The sequence below is a fragment of the Trachemys scripta genome, chromosome 12, assembly GCF_013100865.1.
Source record: "Trachemys scripta elegans isolate TJP31775 chromosome 12, CAS_Tse_1.0, whole genome shotgun sequence".
NCBI classification, from domain to species: Eukaryota; Metazoa; Chordata; order Testudines; family Emydidae; genus Trachemys; species Trachemys scripta.
Genome location: NC_048309.1, coordinates 33,117,162 through 33,130,125, shown reverse-complemented (window position 1 = coordinate 33,130,125; position 12,964 = coordinate 33,117,162). Strand labels below are relative to the sequence as shown.

Below are 12,964 nucleotides of genomic sequence, written 5' to 3'. Positions count from 1 at the left end.
AAGACCCTCAGCAATTTTCAAGTGGTCTGTGGGAAAAAAAAGGTTGAGAACCACTGCCCTAGAAACTTGCCCATTTCCCCCTGGCTTTTGTTATCAGTTACTGTTAACTTGAGTGTATCTGCTTTGAACTGTATGTAACGGCCAGCAGGGCAGGGAGGCATCAGGTGCGGGGAGAGCACCCCGGAGTGGGGACACCCCAGCCCCTGTCCTGAGTGACCAGGCTCCTGGGCCCAGCCTTGTCGGGGTTTCGGGGACTCGGCCGAGCCGGATGGAGGAAGGGGAGCACTCGAGGGCACCCAGGCCTCCGGGCAAAGGGAGCTGGAGCGAGGACTCGGGTTTCACTAGCCGACTCCGCCGGGGCGGTGCAGACGCCAGGAAGGTTCCCCTGATAGCGGGACCATCCCAGGCCCCTGGGTGAGAGTAGCTGGGGGCGGGGAATTTGCAGACGCTCCCTAGCTGTACTGGGCGGGGCTAGCCTGGAAAAGTGACTTTCGGTTTTGCTTTTCCAGCCTCTGCGCCACAGCCCGGGCTAGTGAAGGTAACAGGGACCCCACAGCCCCCTCCCCTGTGGTCCAGGGCCCCCAGTCGGGGAGAGAACCCAGGAGTTCTAGTGCCCAGCCCCCCCCCTGACCGGGGATAGGACCCACGAGTCCTGCCGGGCATACAAGTGTATGTGCACTGCCCCCTGTAACACGGCCGGGGGGGGGGTCTCTCCGCCCCCAGCACTGCGCAGGGTGGGTGTAGGGAGTGGGGGGTTTGGAGTGACGGCCCGGTCCCACCTACGGAGCTCCCACCGCCCCCTTCCCACTGGCAGGTGTGACGACACGTATAGCAACCCTCCCGTTTTGCAACTGAGTGTGGTTTCCGCCACGCAGCAGTAACAATCAGGGCTACTTGCTACCGCCTGGTCCATGGGGTTGCGAATCAGGCGGGATGGGGTTTGTGGTCAAAAACACTCACGATCTGCTTCCTCCTGGCTAATGTGACTAATTGATCTATTGGATGATTGAGGCGCGCTGTTTCACTTTTTTGTGTGTGAATACATGAAAAGGGAGGTAAGGTTTGGGGGTACGGAGCATACCGCTGAGCCCAAGGTGATACCAGAATGGCCACTTTCATTTTTTTCACTGGCTTCCTCCTTGCTTATTTCCAATGACTTGGCTGCCCATGCACCTGTCACTGGTCCAGGGATACGGTTGCGAATCAGGAGGGATGGGGTTTGTGGTCAAAAACACTCACGATCTGCTTCCTCCTGGCTAATGTGCCAAATTGATCTGTCATCACATCTTTAATGCAGATGAGGATAGGGGAGTTGCCTGAAACTTGTCAACAGGGATCTAGGTGTGTGTCACACCGCCATTCACTGCTCTATGCAAGTTTTTTCTCTGATCAGTTTTGGTTCAAGCGGGGGGTGTCCTTTCATGAGTCAGACAGACTGGATACTGTGCCCTGGTTCCCCAAGAAGAAAGGTATTATCTGTGACTGCAGAGATCTTAACAGGGCATTGAGCATAAAATGATCTTTAACAATATGTTGTGACTACATACATTAAAGAAATCCATTTCACCTTGGTTTAGGAGAGAAACCACTGATTGACCAATAAGAATCTAGTGTTGGAGATCCCCATAGTGCAATTATTTTTTCTTCTCCATTGTCAGTGCAGCTTTTATTTTCGTGAGTTTTGCACACAGATGCAGAAATGTGGACTTGCGCATCCAAAAGTTCTGCAGCCACTGGTCATGAGCCCAAGCCTTCATTGTTACAGAAGATTTTTGCCCTTGAGAAGGATGTAAGATGACACCATATAATACACTTACTGAATATTTCTGAATCAGCTTCTACACACCAGCAATGACGTGTGAACATGGGACTGTAAGGGCTGGATTCACAGGCAAGATAAATGCAGCAAAAGGCAAACCTAAAATTTGTGAATTGTTATGAGACTTCACATAGACAAATAGTTATGAGAGACTCTTTTAAATACTCAAAATGTGTGATGCCTCATATATGCTAGGGACAGTCTTGTCCTCTTCTTCTCCCTGATGTCAGTGTAGATGCAGGCAGTGCAAAATGTACTACAGTCATATAGTATCTCAAATGCACAGTGCATTTCAATGTGGAACTAGCTATTCTTCTTTGAGTGATTGCTCCTGTGTATTCCGCAGTAGGTGTGCGTGCTCGCCACGTGCACCGGTGCCAGAAGTTTTTCCCTTAGCAGTACCCGTAGTGGGGGAGCACCACTGCAACCCCTGGAGTGGCGCCTCTATAGCGCCCTATAAGGGGAGCTGCGCACTCCCCCCACCCTCCGTTCCTTCTTGCCGCCAGTGAAGGTAGTCGGAACTTTGTGCTCCAGCCTTGCTGTAGCCCTTCCAGTAGCCTTAGTAGTACTCATCTTCTCCGTAGTTGGATAACTTCTTTAGTTTGTTGCCTGGTGCGGGGCATGCCTCGTGCCCCAGGCTTCAAGTTGTGTGACTCCTGTCGCAGTTCTATGCCAAGAAGCGACCCGCACACTCAGTGTCTTCGCTGCTTGGGCGAGACTCACGTAACCGATCGCTGTAAGATCTGTTGGTCATTCAAGGCTCGAACGAAATGTGAGAGAGAGATCCGGCTCCGGGCCCTGCTGATGGTATCTGCGTTGACCCCGGCACCAGCACGCCGATTGGACTCGGCACCGAGTGCCTCATCGTCGGTGCAGAGCAAGGCGCCCTCCACCAGTCGGCACCGCTCTCCTGCTAAGAAGCAAGGGAAGCGGCGCCGAGAAAAGGACAGGGGTGAGGCCAGACCCGAGTTGGGCAGCCCACGATCCCCCCAGGGACCCAGACCTCCGACTCGTGACGAGTGGAGTAGTCCAGTCCCGTCCACGCGTGCCTCTCCCGCGGTGAGAATGCTGTCGACGCCGGAGGCTGCACTGGCCGCGCATGACATTCTTTCCCTCCCGGAGCCAGGTGTGCCACCTGAGACAGGCTCCCGGTCCTGAGGGAAGCCGCCGTTGGGAGCACACCAGCCCTCCCCGGCAAGAGACAGCCCGTGCTCCGAGGACCGTGCACCCCATTCGCCGAGGTCCTCACATAGCTCGTGTCAGTCCTCCACTCCGATCAGACTTGCTGACTCACCTGCGCAGGAGCCTCGAAGGTCCTCCACTCCCCATCGGGAGCGCAGGCACCGAGACAAGCGGCGTCGACGCTCCTCTTTGGATAGGAGCTACAGGAGCAGATCCCGACGCCATCGTTATGTACACTCGGGCTTGAGTGCCCACTCCGCTAGACACCATAGACGGAGCTCTCCTCGGGCGTTACCGGCACCGAAGCGTTGAAGCTACGATCGCCGGGACGACTGTGAGAGCAGCACTTCGGTCGAGTACTGCTCCTAATTGTCGTCGAGGCCCAGATCTCGAGGTCGGCACCGGCACGACCGTAGACGCTCCTGTTGCTCCTACAGCACCATGCGGTCAACGGCGACCTCGGCCTCGGCACCCAGCCACCCGTCCCCAAACCGCTCCAGGCCCCAAGAGCAGCCTGCACCGCTCGGCAACCAAGCCAGTCAGTGGCAAGGGGCGCCGTGGCAGGGCCAATGGTGTCAATGGGCACCGTGTCCGCAATTGCCTGCCCAGGCGAGACCCTGCTCGGTAGCCAGGGCGTCGCAGACCCATTCGGTGTCCCCCCCCTTGACAGAGTCAGAAGTCGACGGGCACCGAACCGGCGGCATCGGGCCCGGACTGGGTCTTGGGAGTCGAACCAGCGGCATCTCCCGATGCCCTGGTAGCCGGACCGGCCCCCTCGGCGGCACCGGAGGAGACCATAGCGGCACCTCCGTCCGTTGTACAAGAGGACTTTAAAGCTCAGCAGGAGCTCCTCAAAAGGGTAGCCTCGAATCTCCAACTCCAGTCTGAGGCGATGGAGGAGCCGTCGGACACCCTTTTCAATGTTCTGTCCTCCTCGGCACCGGGCTGTGTGGCCTTACCCCTTCACCAAGGTGTGGCCAATATATCGACTGCCCTGTGGCAGACCCCAGCTTCCTTGGTGCCCATCTCCAAGAAAGCAGAAAAAAAGTACTTGGTTCTGGCTAAGGGACATGAGTACCTGTACTCCCACCCGGCATCTAACTCCCTGGGGTGGAGTCAGTCAACCATCGGGAACGCCACAGCCAGCCTGCACCCACCCCCAAGGACAAAGATGTCAGGGACCGGGAACATGCCACCCTCCTAAACCAAGAGGTGGCGCGCCTTCTCAACCTGGGTGCGGTGGAGAGGGTAGGAGCTGGGGGGCACTGGGCAGTGAGAGGATCTGTAGGGGGGTTCTGAGTGAGTGGGGGAGTGGTCTGGGAGGGCACTGGGCATGTGGGTTTGTGGGGGTCTCTGGGTGGTGTGGCACTGGGCATAGGGAGTCAGAGGGGTGCTGGGAAGGGGGGTAGCATGGTGCAGCATGGGCCCACCCCCAAGGGGAAGAAGCACGATGGCAGTGCAGGGCTGGGCTGGACAGTGTGGGTCTGGCAGCTCCCGGTTTGTAAACAGTGCCCTAATACTGGGCTGGGTGGAGTGGGGCTGTCCCTGCCGTGCCATGACCCATCTCCCATTGCCCCGGCCAGCCCCTCATTCTGAGGACTCTGCCCCCCCTGCCCCATGTTCCCATTTCCCCCATGGGGGCCCACAAATATGTTTAGCACAGGGCCCACAAAAGGTTAATCCAGCCCTTTTTGGGGTGCAGGCTCTGGGATGGAGTTGGGGTGCAGGAGGGTTGCAGGCTATGGGGAGTTTGAGTGAAGGGTGCAGGCTCTGCCCTGGGGCAGGGGATTGGGGTACAGGAGGGGGTGCAGACATGTGGGCTCTGGGAGGGAGTTAGCAACTCAGCACATTGTATAAGAGAAAGGAGCTGCAGTGATTTCATATAGACATAGAAATTGATAAAAGACTCTTTTACATATTCAAAATGTGAGATGCAGAGTTGGAGGGAGGGAGGGAGGGAGGGAGTACAATATTTCATCGCATTCAGTCTCCTGGCTGGAGCAGTAACGTAGGCCCGCAGCACTTGTATATGATAGAGAGGAGCTGTGGTGTCTAAGCTTTGACAGGCTAGGAATTGGAGGCCTGTGCCTTTAAGACCCCAGTCCCAGGAACCCGCCCTCTGCTTCAGGGCGGACATGCAGTTTCCTGTGAGCAGAATGAAAACAACCTCTGCACCCCCCACACCCCTAGATTAGTGAGCACTGCAGGTGGCTCATCCCACGGGGTCACTGTTCCCCCCCATCCCCTCCCTAAACGGGGGTTTTGTCCCCGCATGGGGTCTGGCAGCATCTCCCCCCCCCCAAGGCTTAACCCCGGCTCCTACCCCCCACCCCGATTTTTCCCCTTCAGCCCCTCTTCTGCCACTACCTACAGTAGCTTGATCCCCCCAGGCCAGTAAATTTCTGCCCCCTGCTCAGACCCTGACAGCCCCCCGCTGCAATTTGCCCCCCTTAATCCTTTTAAACCCCTCCAAAGAGGAGTCAGCAAATCGTAAGTAGAAGTAAGGGCAGAGAGAGGGCAGTGGCAACAGCGAAGGTTACTGGGCATGCTCAGTTCGGGTGAGCATGCTCAGTACACCCAAAGTAGGGAATTGGGAGCAGGGGCTGTTTTCGCGGGGACTCGCCCTCAGCAGAGCGGGGTCTATGACCCGGGACGGGCAGGTCCGGTTCTGCCCAGCAGGGGGCAGCGCACCTCTGGGAGCGGGGCCTGGGGGGGGGGGTGTTCGGATCAAAGCCAGATCAGGAAATTCACCAACTTGTTGAGTCAGAGGCACCCGCCCCATTCTGTCCATCCTCAAAACCCCCACGCACTGTGCAACCCCCCCTTCTGTCCGTCTGTCCATCCTCACCCATTCGCACTGTCCAACCCCCCCCTTCCATCCGTCTGTCTGTCCTCACCCCCCCGCCTGTCCAACTCCCTCTTCTGTCGGTGCGTCCCCACCCACATGCCTCCCTCCCTCCATCCCCACTCCCCTCCTTCCGTCTGTTCATCCATTCCCCGTACATTTCCTTCTCAACCGTATCCCAGGCTCTGCCGGGGGCTGGGGCCATGTGGGGGGGGTTGGTAGTCCCGGATTGTGTTTGTCTGGCCTGGCTGAGAGCCGTGATGACTGGGTGTATCCATCCCACTCTGGGCAAGCAGGGGCGTTCTCCCCCCACCCCCAGCAGATGTGCAGGGCCCTGTGACACTCCCCTACATTTCTCCACCCCTCCCCCAGCTCCCAGCCATTTCCTCCATCCAAACATCCATCCCCAACCCCCTCCCGTCCGTCTGTCCATCCATCCCCATTACCCACACACACACACACACATTTCTCCATCCAGCTCCCAGCTGTGCCCTGGTCCCTGCCTGCCCCTACTTGCTGGGAGCTGGCGCCATGTGCAGGAAGGGGGAGCCCGGGGGGGCCCGAGAGGAACCGTCTCTCTGATCTCTGAGCTAGGCCCGAGAGCCTGCGGGACTCCCTGCCACAGGACTTGGCTGAGCAGGGGGGTGGGGCTGGGGTCTCAGAGCTGTTGCTGGGGGACACACCCTGTGCCCATCAGTTTCCATGGGAACCCTGTATCTCACCGCACACCGTTCCCCCGCACAGATCTCCGACCCCAGACCAAGATGACGAGCTGCGGCCTCCTGAACAGTTCCAACAAGCCGGGTGAGTCAGGGCGGTGGGGTCCCATGACTGATGCCCCCCTCCCCCAGAGCCCATGGAGGGGCTTGTGGGGGGACCATGGCTGACATCCCCCTTCCCCGGCGCCCGTGGGGGTCAGAGGGGCCCGTGGCTGATGTCCCTCTCCCCGCCCCCCCCAGTGCCCCTGCGCAGCGGCTCGGTGACGGTGCTGATCCGAGGCTTCGTGGCGGATGTCGGCTGCGAGCTGCTCTACAGGAATGAGGAGCTGGAGCCAGTGGAGGCCGTGTTCGTGTTCCCTGTGGACGCCGAGGCGGCCGTCTACGCCTTCCAGGCCAGCCTGGGGGGCGCCTGCATCGAGGCCCAGCTCCGCGAGAAGAAAAAGGTACCTGGAGGCAAGGGTTCTGGGAAGGAGAGATGGTACCGGGGGGCAGGGTATGGATACACGCTGGCTTCAGGGCAGGGCAGGGGGATCTCGGGGTGACCCCATCTCTCCCGGCAGGTGCAAGAGCTGTACAGGGACACACTAGCTGGGGGGCAGGGCAGGGGGATGTTGGGGGAATGGGGAATCTCGGGGTGACCTGGTCTCTCCTGACACACACAGGAGCTGTATAGGGACACCCTGGCAAGGGGATCTCTGGAGATAAGGAGATCTCGGGCTGACCCTGTCTCTCCAGGAGGTGCAGGAGCTGTTACTTCTAGGGGAATTTGGCACCAAAAAAATTAAAATTCTGTGCACAATATTTTAAAATTCTGCATATTTTTTTGTCAAAATAACACAGTGTAATCACGGCAGTTTCCATTATTTTGGTAATTTATTTCAAAATAGTATCAGCAAGTACGTCTGTAACAACACTGACCAAAAAAAAGATTCTGGTAAATTTTTCCATGAATAGATTCCTTTCTAAGCTTATTCATACAATTTTATTAAACTACAATATAGAGCCATATTTCCCGCCCCCCTCAGAAGCAGCACAAAGGCTTGGCGGAGTCAGGGGTAACTGAGGAGCTGAGGGAGAGGGAAGGAGTCTGGAGTGAACCTCGAGGATTGTTGGGTGTGAGTGGGAGAAGTATGGAACAGGTTTTTTTGGCGGGAGGGATTCTTAGGGAATTGGGGAGCCTCCCCCATGCAGACCCTTGCTCAGCCCAAGCCTCTCCCATTCAGTCAGGCACATCTGACCCTGTCTCTACACACACCCCTCGGTCTCTGCAGCCTCTTCCCCCCATCCCTGTGTGTCCCTGCATCCCCTTTCTCCTGTTCCCATGTAGCCCTGCAGCCCCCCTCCCATTCAGTCCTTGGTTCAATGGTGTCACCCCACTAGCTCCTGAGCCCACAGCCCAGTCTCTCCCCCCCACCCACTGCCCCGGAGCCCCGTGTGCCCCACTCTGTCCTAACCAGGCAGGGTGTTGTGAAGAACGCAGCTGGCTCCTGGCTTCTCTAGTGCCACAGCAGCCTCTGGTGGGTGAAAGGTGGAACTGCAGCACTTCTTGGGCAGAATGCGTTTTCTGCGGGGGGGAGAATTCTGCACCAGACGTGAATTCTGTGCATACGCAGTGGTGCAGAATTCCCCCAGAAGTAACCTGTTCGACGATGTGCTGGTTGGGGGGCAGGGCAGGGGGATCTCAGGGGCCAGGGTGAACTTGGGGTGACCTTCTCTCTCCGGCAGGCACAAGAGCTGTACGGGGATGCGCTGGCCGCGGGGCAGAGCTCATTCTTGCTGCAGCAGGAGGGGACTGGGGGCGATGTTTTCAGCTGCTCCCTGGGTAACCTGTCCCCCGGGGAGGAGGCGGTGCTGACCCTGCGCTACGTCTGCGAGCTGCCGCTGGAGCCCGATGGAGCTGCCCGCTACATGCTGCCAGCTGTGCTGCGCCCCCGCTATACGCCCCATGGTGAGACCCACAGATACCCCTGCCACGTTAGCCTGCCTGGTGAGACTCGTAGTCCCCAACACCCCGACTGCGCACCCTACAGTGAATGATCCCACAGCCTGTAACCCTCTGAAGTTCCCTAGCCCCTGCTACGTACCCCACAGGGAAAGACCCACATGGACCCTCAAAGACCCATAGGCCACTACTATGTGCCCCATGGTAAGCGCCACCCCAGCCCTGCAATCCCTGCCCCAGGGTACGTGAACACCCCGGCCCTCTCCTGACCTCCCAGCATCCCCCCATGCCTCTCAATAGCCCATTCCCCCCATAGAATCATAGGACTGGAAGGGACCTCGCAAGGTCATCTAGTCCAGTCCCCTGCACTCGTGGCAGGATTAATTATCTAGACCATTCCTGACAGGTGTTTGTCCAACCTGCTCTTAAAAATCGCCAATGATGGAGATTGCACAAGCGCTCTAGGCAATTTATTCCAGTGCTTAACCACCCGATAGGAAGTTTTTCCTAATGTTCAACCTAAATCGCCCTTGCTGCAATTTAAGTCCATTGCTTCTTGTCCTATCCTCAGAGGTTAAGAAAAACATTTTTTCTTCCTCCTCCTTGTAACAACCTTTTACATACTTGAAAACTGTTATCATGTCCCCTTTCAGTCTTCTCTTCTCCAGACTACACAAACCCAATGTTTTCAATCTTCCCTCATAGGTCATGTGTTCTAGAACTTTAATCATTTTTGTTGCTCTTCTCAGGACTCTCTCCAATTTGTCCACATCCTTCCTGAAATGTGGCACCCAAAACTGGACACAATACTCAGTTGAGGCCTAATCAGAGCAGAGTAGAGAGGAAGAATTACTTCTCGTGTCTTGCTTACAACACTCCTGCTAATATAGCCCAGAATGATGTTCGCTTTTTTTGCAGCAGTGTTACACTGTTGACTCATATTTACCTTGTGATCCACTGTGACTCCCAGATCCCTTTCTGCAGTACTTCTTCCTAGGCAGTCATTTCCCATTCTGTATGTGTGCAACCCATTGTTCCTTCCTAAGTGGAGTGCTTTGCATTTGTCCTTCAGACCATTTCTCCAGTTTGTCCAGATCATTTTGAATTTTAATCCTATCCTCCAAAGCACTTGCAGCCCCTCCCGGCTTGGTATCGTCCATAATCTTTATAAGTGTACTCTCTATGCCATTGTCTAAATCATTGATGAAGATATTGAACAGAACCGGACCCAGAACTGATCCATTTGGGACCCCACTCGTTATGTCCTTGCAGCATGACTGTGAACCACGGTTTTCCAACCAGTTTTGCACCCACCTTATACTAGCTCCATCTAGGTTCCGTGTCCCTAGTTTGTTTAAGAGGTGGTCATGGGAGACAGTATCAAAAGCTTTACTAAAGTCAAGATATACCACATCTATCGCTTCCCCCCATCCACAAGGCTTGTTACCCTGTCAAAGAAAGCTATCAGGTGGGTTTGACACAATTCGTTTTTGACAAATCCATGGTGACTGTTACTTATCACCGAATTATCTTCTAGGTGTTTGCAATTGATTGTCTAATTATTTGCTTTGTTATCTTTCCGGGTACAGAAGTTAAATTGGCTGGTCTGTAATTTCCCAGGTTGTTCTTATTTCCCTTTTTATAGATAGGCACTAGATTTGTCCTTTTCATCTCTCCCATCTTCCATGACTTTGCAAAGATAATTGCTAATGGCTCATGTTTCTCCTCAGTCAGCTCCTGGAGTATTCTAGGATGCATTTCATCAGGCCCTGGTGACTTGAAGACCTCTAATTTGTCTAAGTAATTTTTAACTTGTTCTTTCCCCATTTTAGCCTCTTCTGATCCTACCTCGTTTTCACTGGCATTAACTACATTAGATGTCCAATCAGCACCAACCTTCTTGGTGAAAACCAAAACAAAGAAGTCATTAAGCACCTCTGCCATTTCCACATTTTCTGTTATTCTTTTGCCCCCGTCACTGAGTAATGGGCCTACCCTGTCCTTGGTCTTCTTCTTGCTTCTAATGTATTTGTTTTCTTGTTACCCTTTATGTCTCTGGCTGGTTTGATCTCGTTTTGTGCCTTGGCCTTTCTAATTTTGTCCCTACATACTTGTGTTATTTGATTATATTCATCCTTTATAATTATACCGAGTTTCCACTATTTGTAGGACTCTTTTGATTTTTAGATCGCTGAAGATCTCCTGGTTACGCCAGGGTGGTCTCTTGCCATACTTCCCATCTTTCCTATGCAGTGGGATAGTTTCCTCTTGTGCCCTTAATACTGTCTCCTTGAAAAACTGCCAACGGTCTCCAATTGTTTTTCCCTTTAGACTCACTTCCCATGGGACCTTACACCTGCCAACTCCCTGAGTTTGCTAACGTCTGCCTTCTTGAAATCCATTGTCTTTATTTTGCTGTTCTCCCTCCTACCATTCCTTAGAATCATGAACTCTACCATTTCATGATCACTTGCACCCAAGCTGCCTTCCACTTTCAGATTCTCAACCAGTTGCTCCCTATTTGTCAAAATCAAATCTAGAACAGCCTCCCCACTAGTAGCTTTCTCCACCTTCTGAAATAAAAGATTGTCTTCAGTACATTCCAAGAACTTGTTGGATAATCTGTGCCCTGCTGTGTTATTTTCTCACAGATGTCTGCGTAGTTGAAGTCCCCCATCACCACACAGTCCTATGCTTTGTATGATTTTATTAATTGTTAGCAGTTTAAAAAAAGCCTCATCCACCACTTCTTCCTGGTTTGGTGGTCTGTAGTAGACCCCTACCCTGACATCACCCTTGTTTTTTACCCCTTTTATCCTTACCCAGAGACTTTCGACAAGTCTGTCTCCTATTTCCAGCTCAGTCTCAGTCCAGGTAAACACATTTTTAATATATAAGGCAACACGTCCTCCCTTTTTTCTCTGCCTGTCCTTCCTGAGCAAGCTGTACCCTTCTATCCCAGTATTCCAGTCATGCATATTATCCCACCAAGTCTCTGTGATGCCAACTATGTCATAGTTGTGTTTATTTTCTAGCATTACGAGTTCTTCCTGCTTATTCCCCCATACTTCTCGTCTTAGTATACAGACATCTAAGATACTGATTTGACCCCTCTCCCCCAGTTCTGTCGTGTCTCTCCCTTATCCCTCTTTAACAGCCCATGCTCCCCCCAAATTCCGACCCTTCTCCCAGGTCTCCGTGTTGCTGACTTACCTGTGGGCTTTGGTCACCTGCCCCCTTCAAACCTAGTTTAAAGCCCTCCTCACTAGGTTAGTCAGTCTGTAGCCAGATATGCTCTTTCCCTTCCTCGCTAGCTGGACCCCATCTCTGCTTAGCAGTCCTTCTTCCTGGAACAGCATCTCGTGGTCAAGGAAGCCAAAGCCCTCCTGACGACACCATTTTCGCAGCCAGGCATTCGCCTCCAGGATGCATCTGTCTCTGCCTGGCCCCATGCTCACCCCGTGTCTCTCTCTGCAGGGTGGGACGGGGAGGACGTCACCCAGGGGGTCCCACGAGTCCCCCAGGGGGAGCTGCCCTACACCCTGAGCCTGAGCGTCACGCTGCAGTCACCCCATGGCCTCGACCGCGTACTCTCCAACTGCTCCCTCACCCCCCTGAGCTACACGGCTGGGAACCGGACCACCGCCCAGGTAAGGGCTCACCCGGACACCTGGGTCCCAGCCATCCCCCTGGGAGAGCCAGTATGGGCGGGCAGCTCTGAGCAGGGGTGTGATGGGGGCTCTGGGCCGAGGGTTGGTGACAGGGGACTGGTCCTTGGTGGGCATATACAGGGCTGGGAGCTCTGGGGCAGGGCAGGGGGTGGGTCCCAGAAGGCACGGGGGGGTGGCAGGGAAGAGGGTTGAGCGACACCAACGGATCTGGGGAATTGCCCATGTTCTCTGGGGAAAAACTCAAGGGGCTGAGACCAGCCTGTGGGGGTGAAATCCTGGACATTCGAGGGATCCTGGTTCCCTTTGCTTTCTGGGAGTTTCCCTCTCCTTGATTTTGAATGGGAGAAAATGGCGGGGCCGGGAAAATATCACCCCCAAATTGGAAAGATTTAGCCCAACAAAGTCAGAATTTTCGCAGTGTTTTCTGCAAGAAGAGCCAAGTCCCCGTGTTGCCTTTGGGTGTTTTTCCCTCTCTCCCTCCCTCCTAACCCAGAGTTGCTCCCTCCCCCTGGCTACATGGGGGGCACTGAGCCTGGCGCGAGAGCCAGTGGGACCCTGCTCCCCAGGAGCCATGGGGCAGTGATGGAGTCTGTCGCCCCACCAGGTGTCTCTGGCTGAGGCCCCCCCGTGGGACCGAGACGTGGAGCTGCTGGTGTATTACGCGGAGCCGCACAAACCTAGCGCGGTGCTGGAGGTTGGGTTGCCCGGAGCAGAGCCAGGTAGGGAGGGCGGGGATCCTTCACCCTGCTGTCCCTGGCCGGGGGGGTGGGAATGGGGGTTCATGGG

At 55.0% G+C, this 12,964-nt stretch overlaps 1 protein-coding gene across 2 annotated transcripts in view; it reads left to right on the top strand.

Moving 5' to 3' along the window:
* Window positions 1-469: 469 nt before the first annotated feature.
* Window positions 470-12,964, top strand: part of VWA5A (von Willebrand factor A domain containing 5A) — a 29,209-nt gene continuing 16,714 nt past the window's right edge. For both annotated transcript variants that reach the window (XM_034787220.1, XM_034787221.1), the window contains exons 1-6: window positions 470-538; window positions 6,591-6,650; window positions 6,806-7,008; window positions 8,291-8,513; window positions 11,985-12,157; window positions 12,783-12,897. In XM_034787220.1, coding sequence (XP_034643111.1) covers window positions 6,611-6,650; window positions 6,806-7,008; window positions 8,291-8,513; window positions 11,985-12,157; window positions 12,783-12,897 — 754 coding nt within the window. In that variant the 5' untranslated portion in view covers window positions 470-538; window positions 6,591-6,610. The remainder of the gene's footprint in view (window positions 539-6,590; window positions 6,651-6,805; window positions 7,009-8,290; window positions 8,514-11,984; window positions 12,158-12,782; window positions 12,898-12,964) is intronic.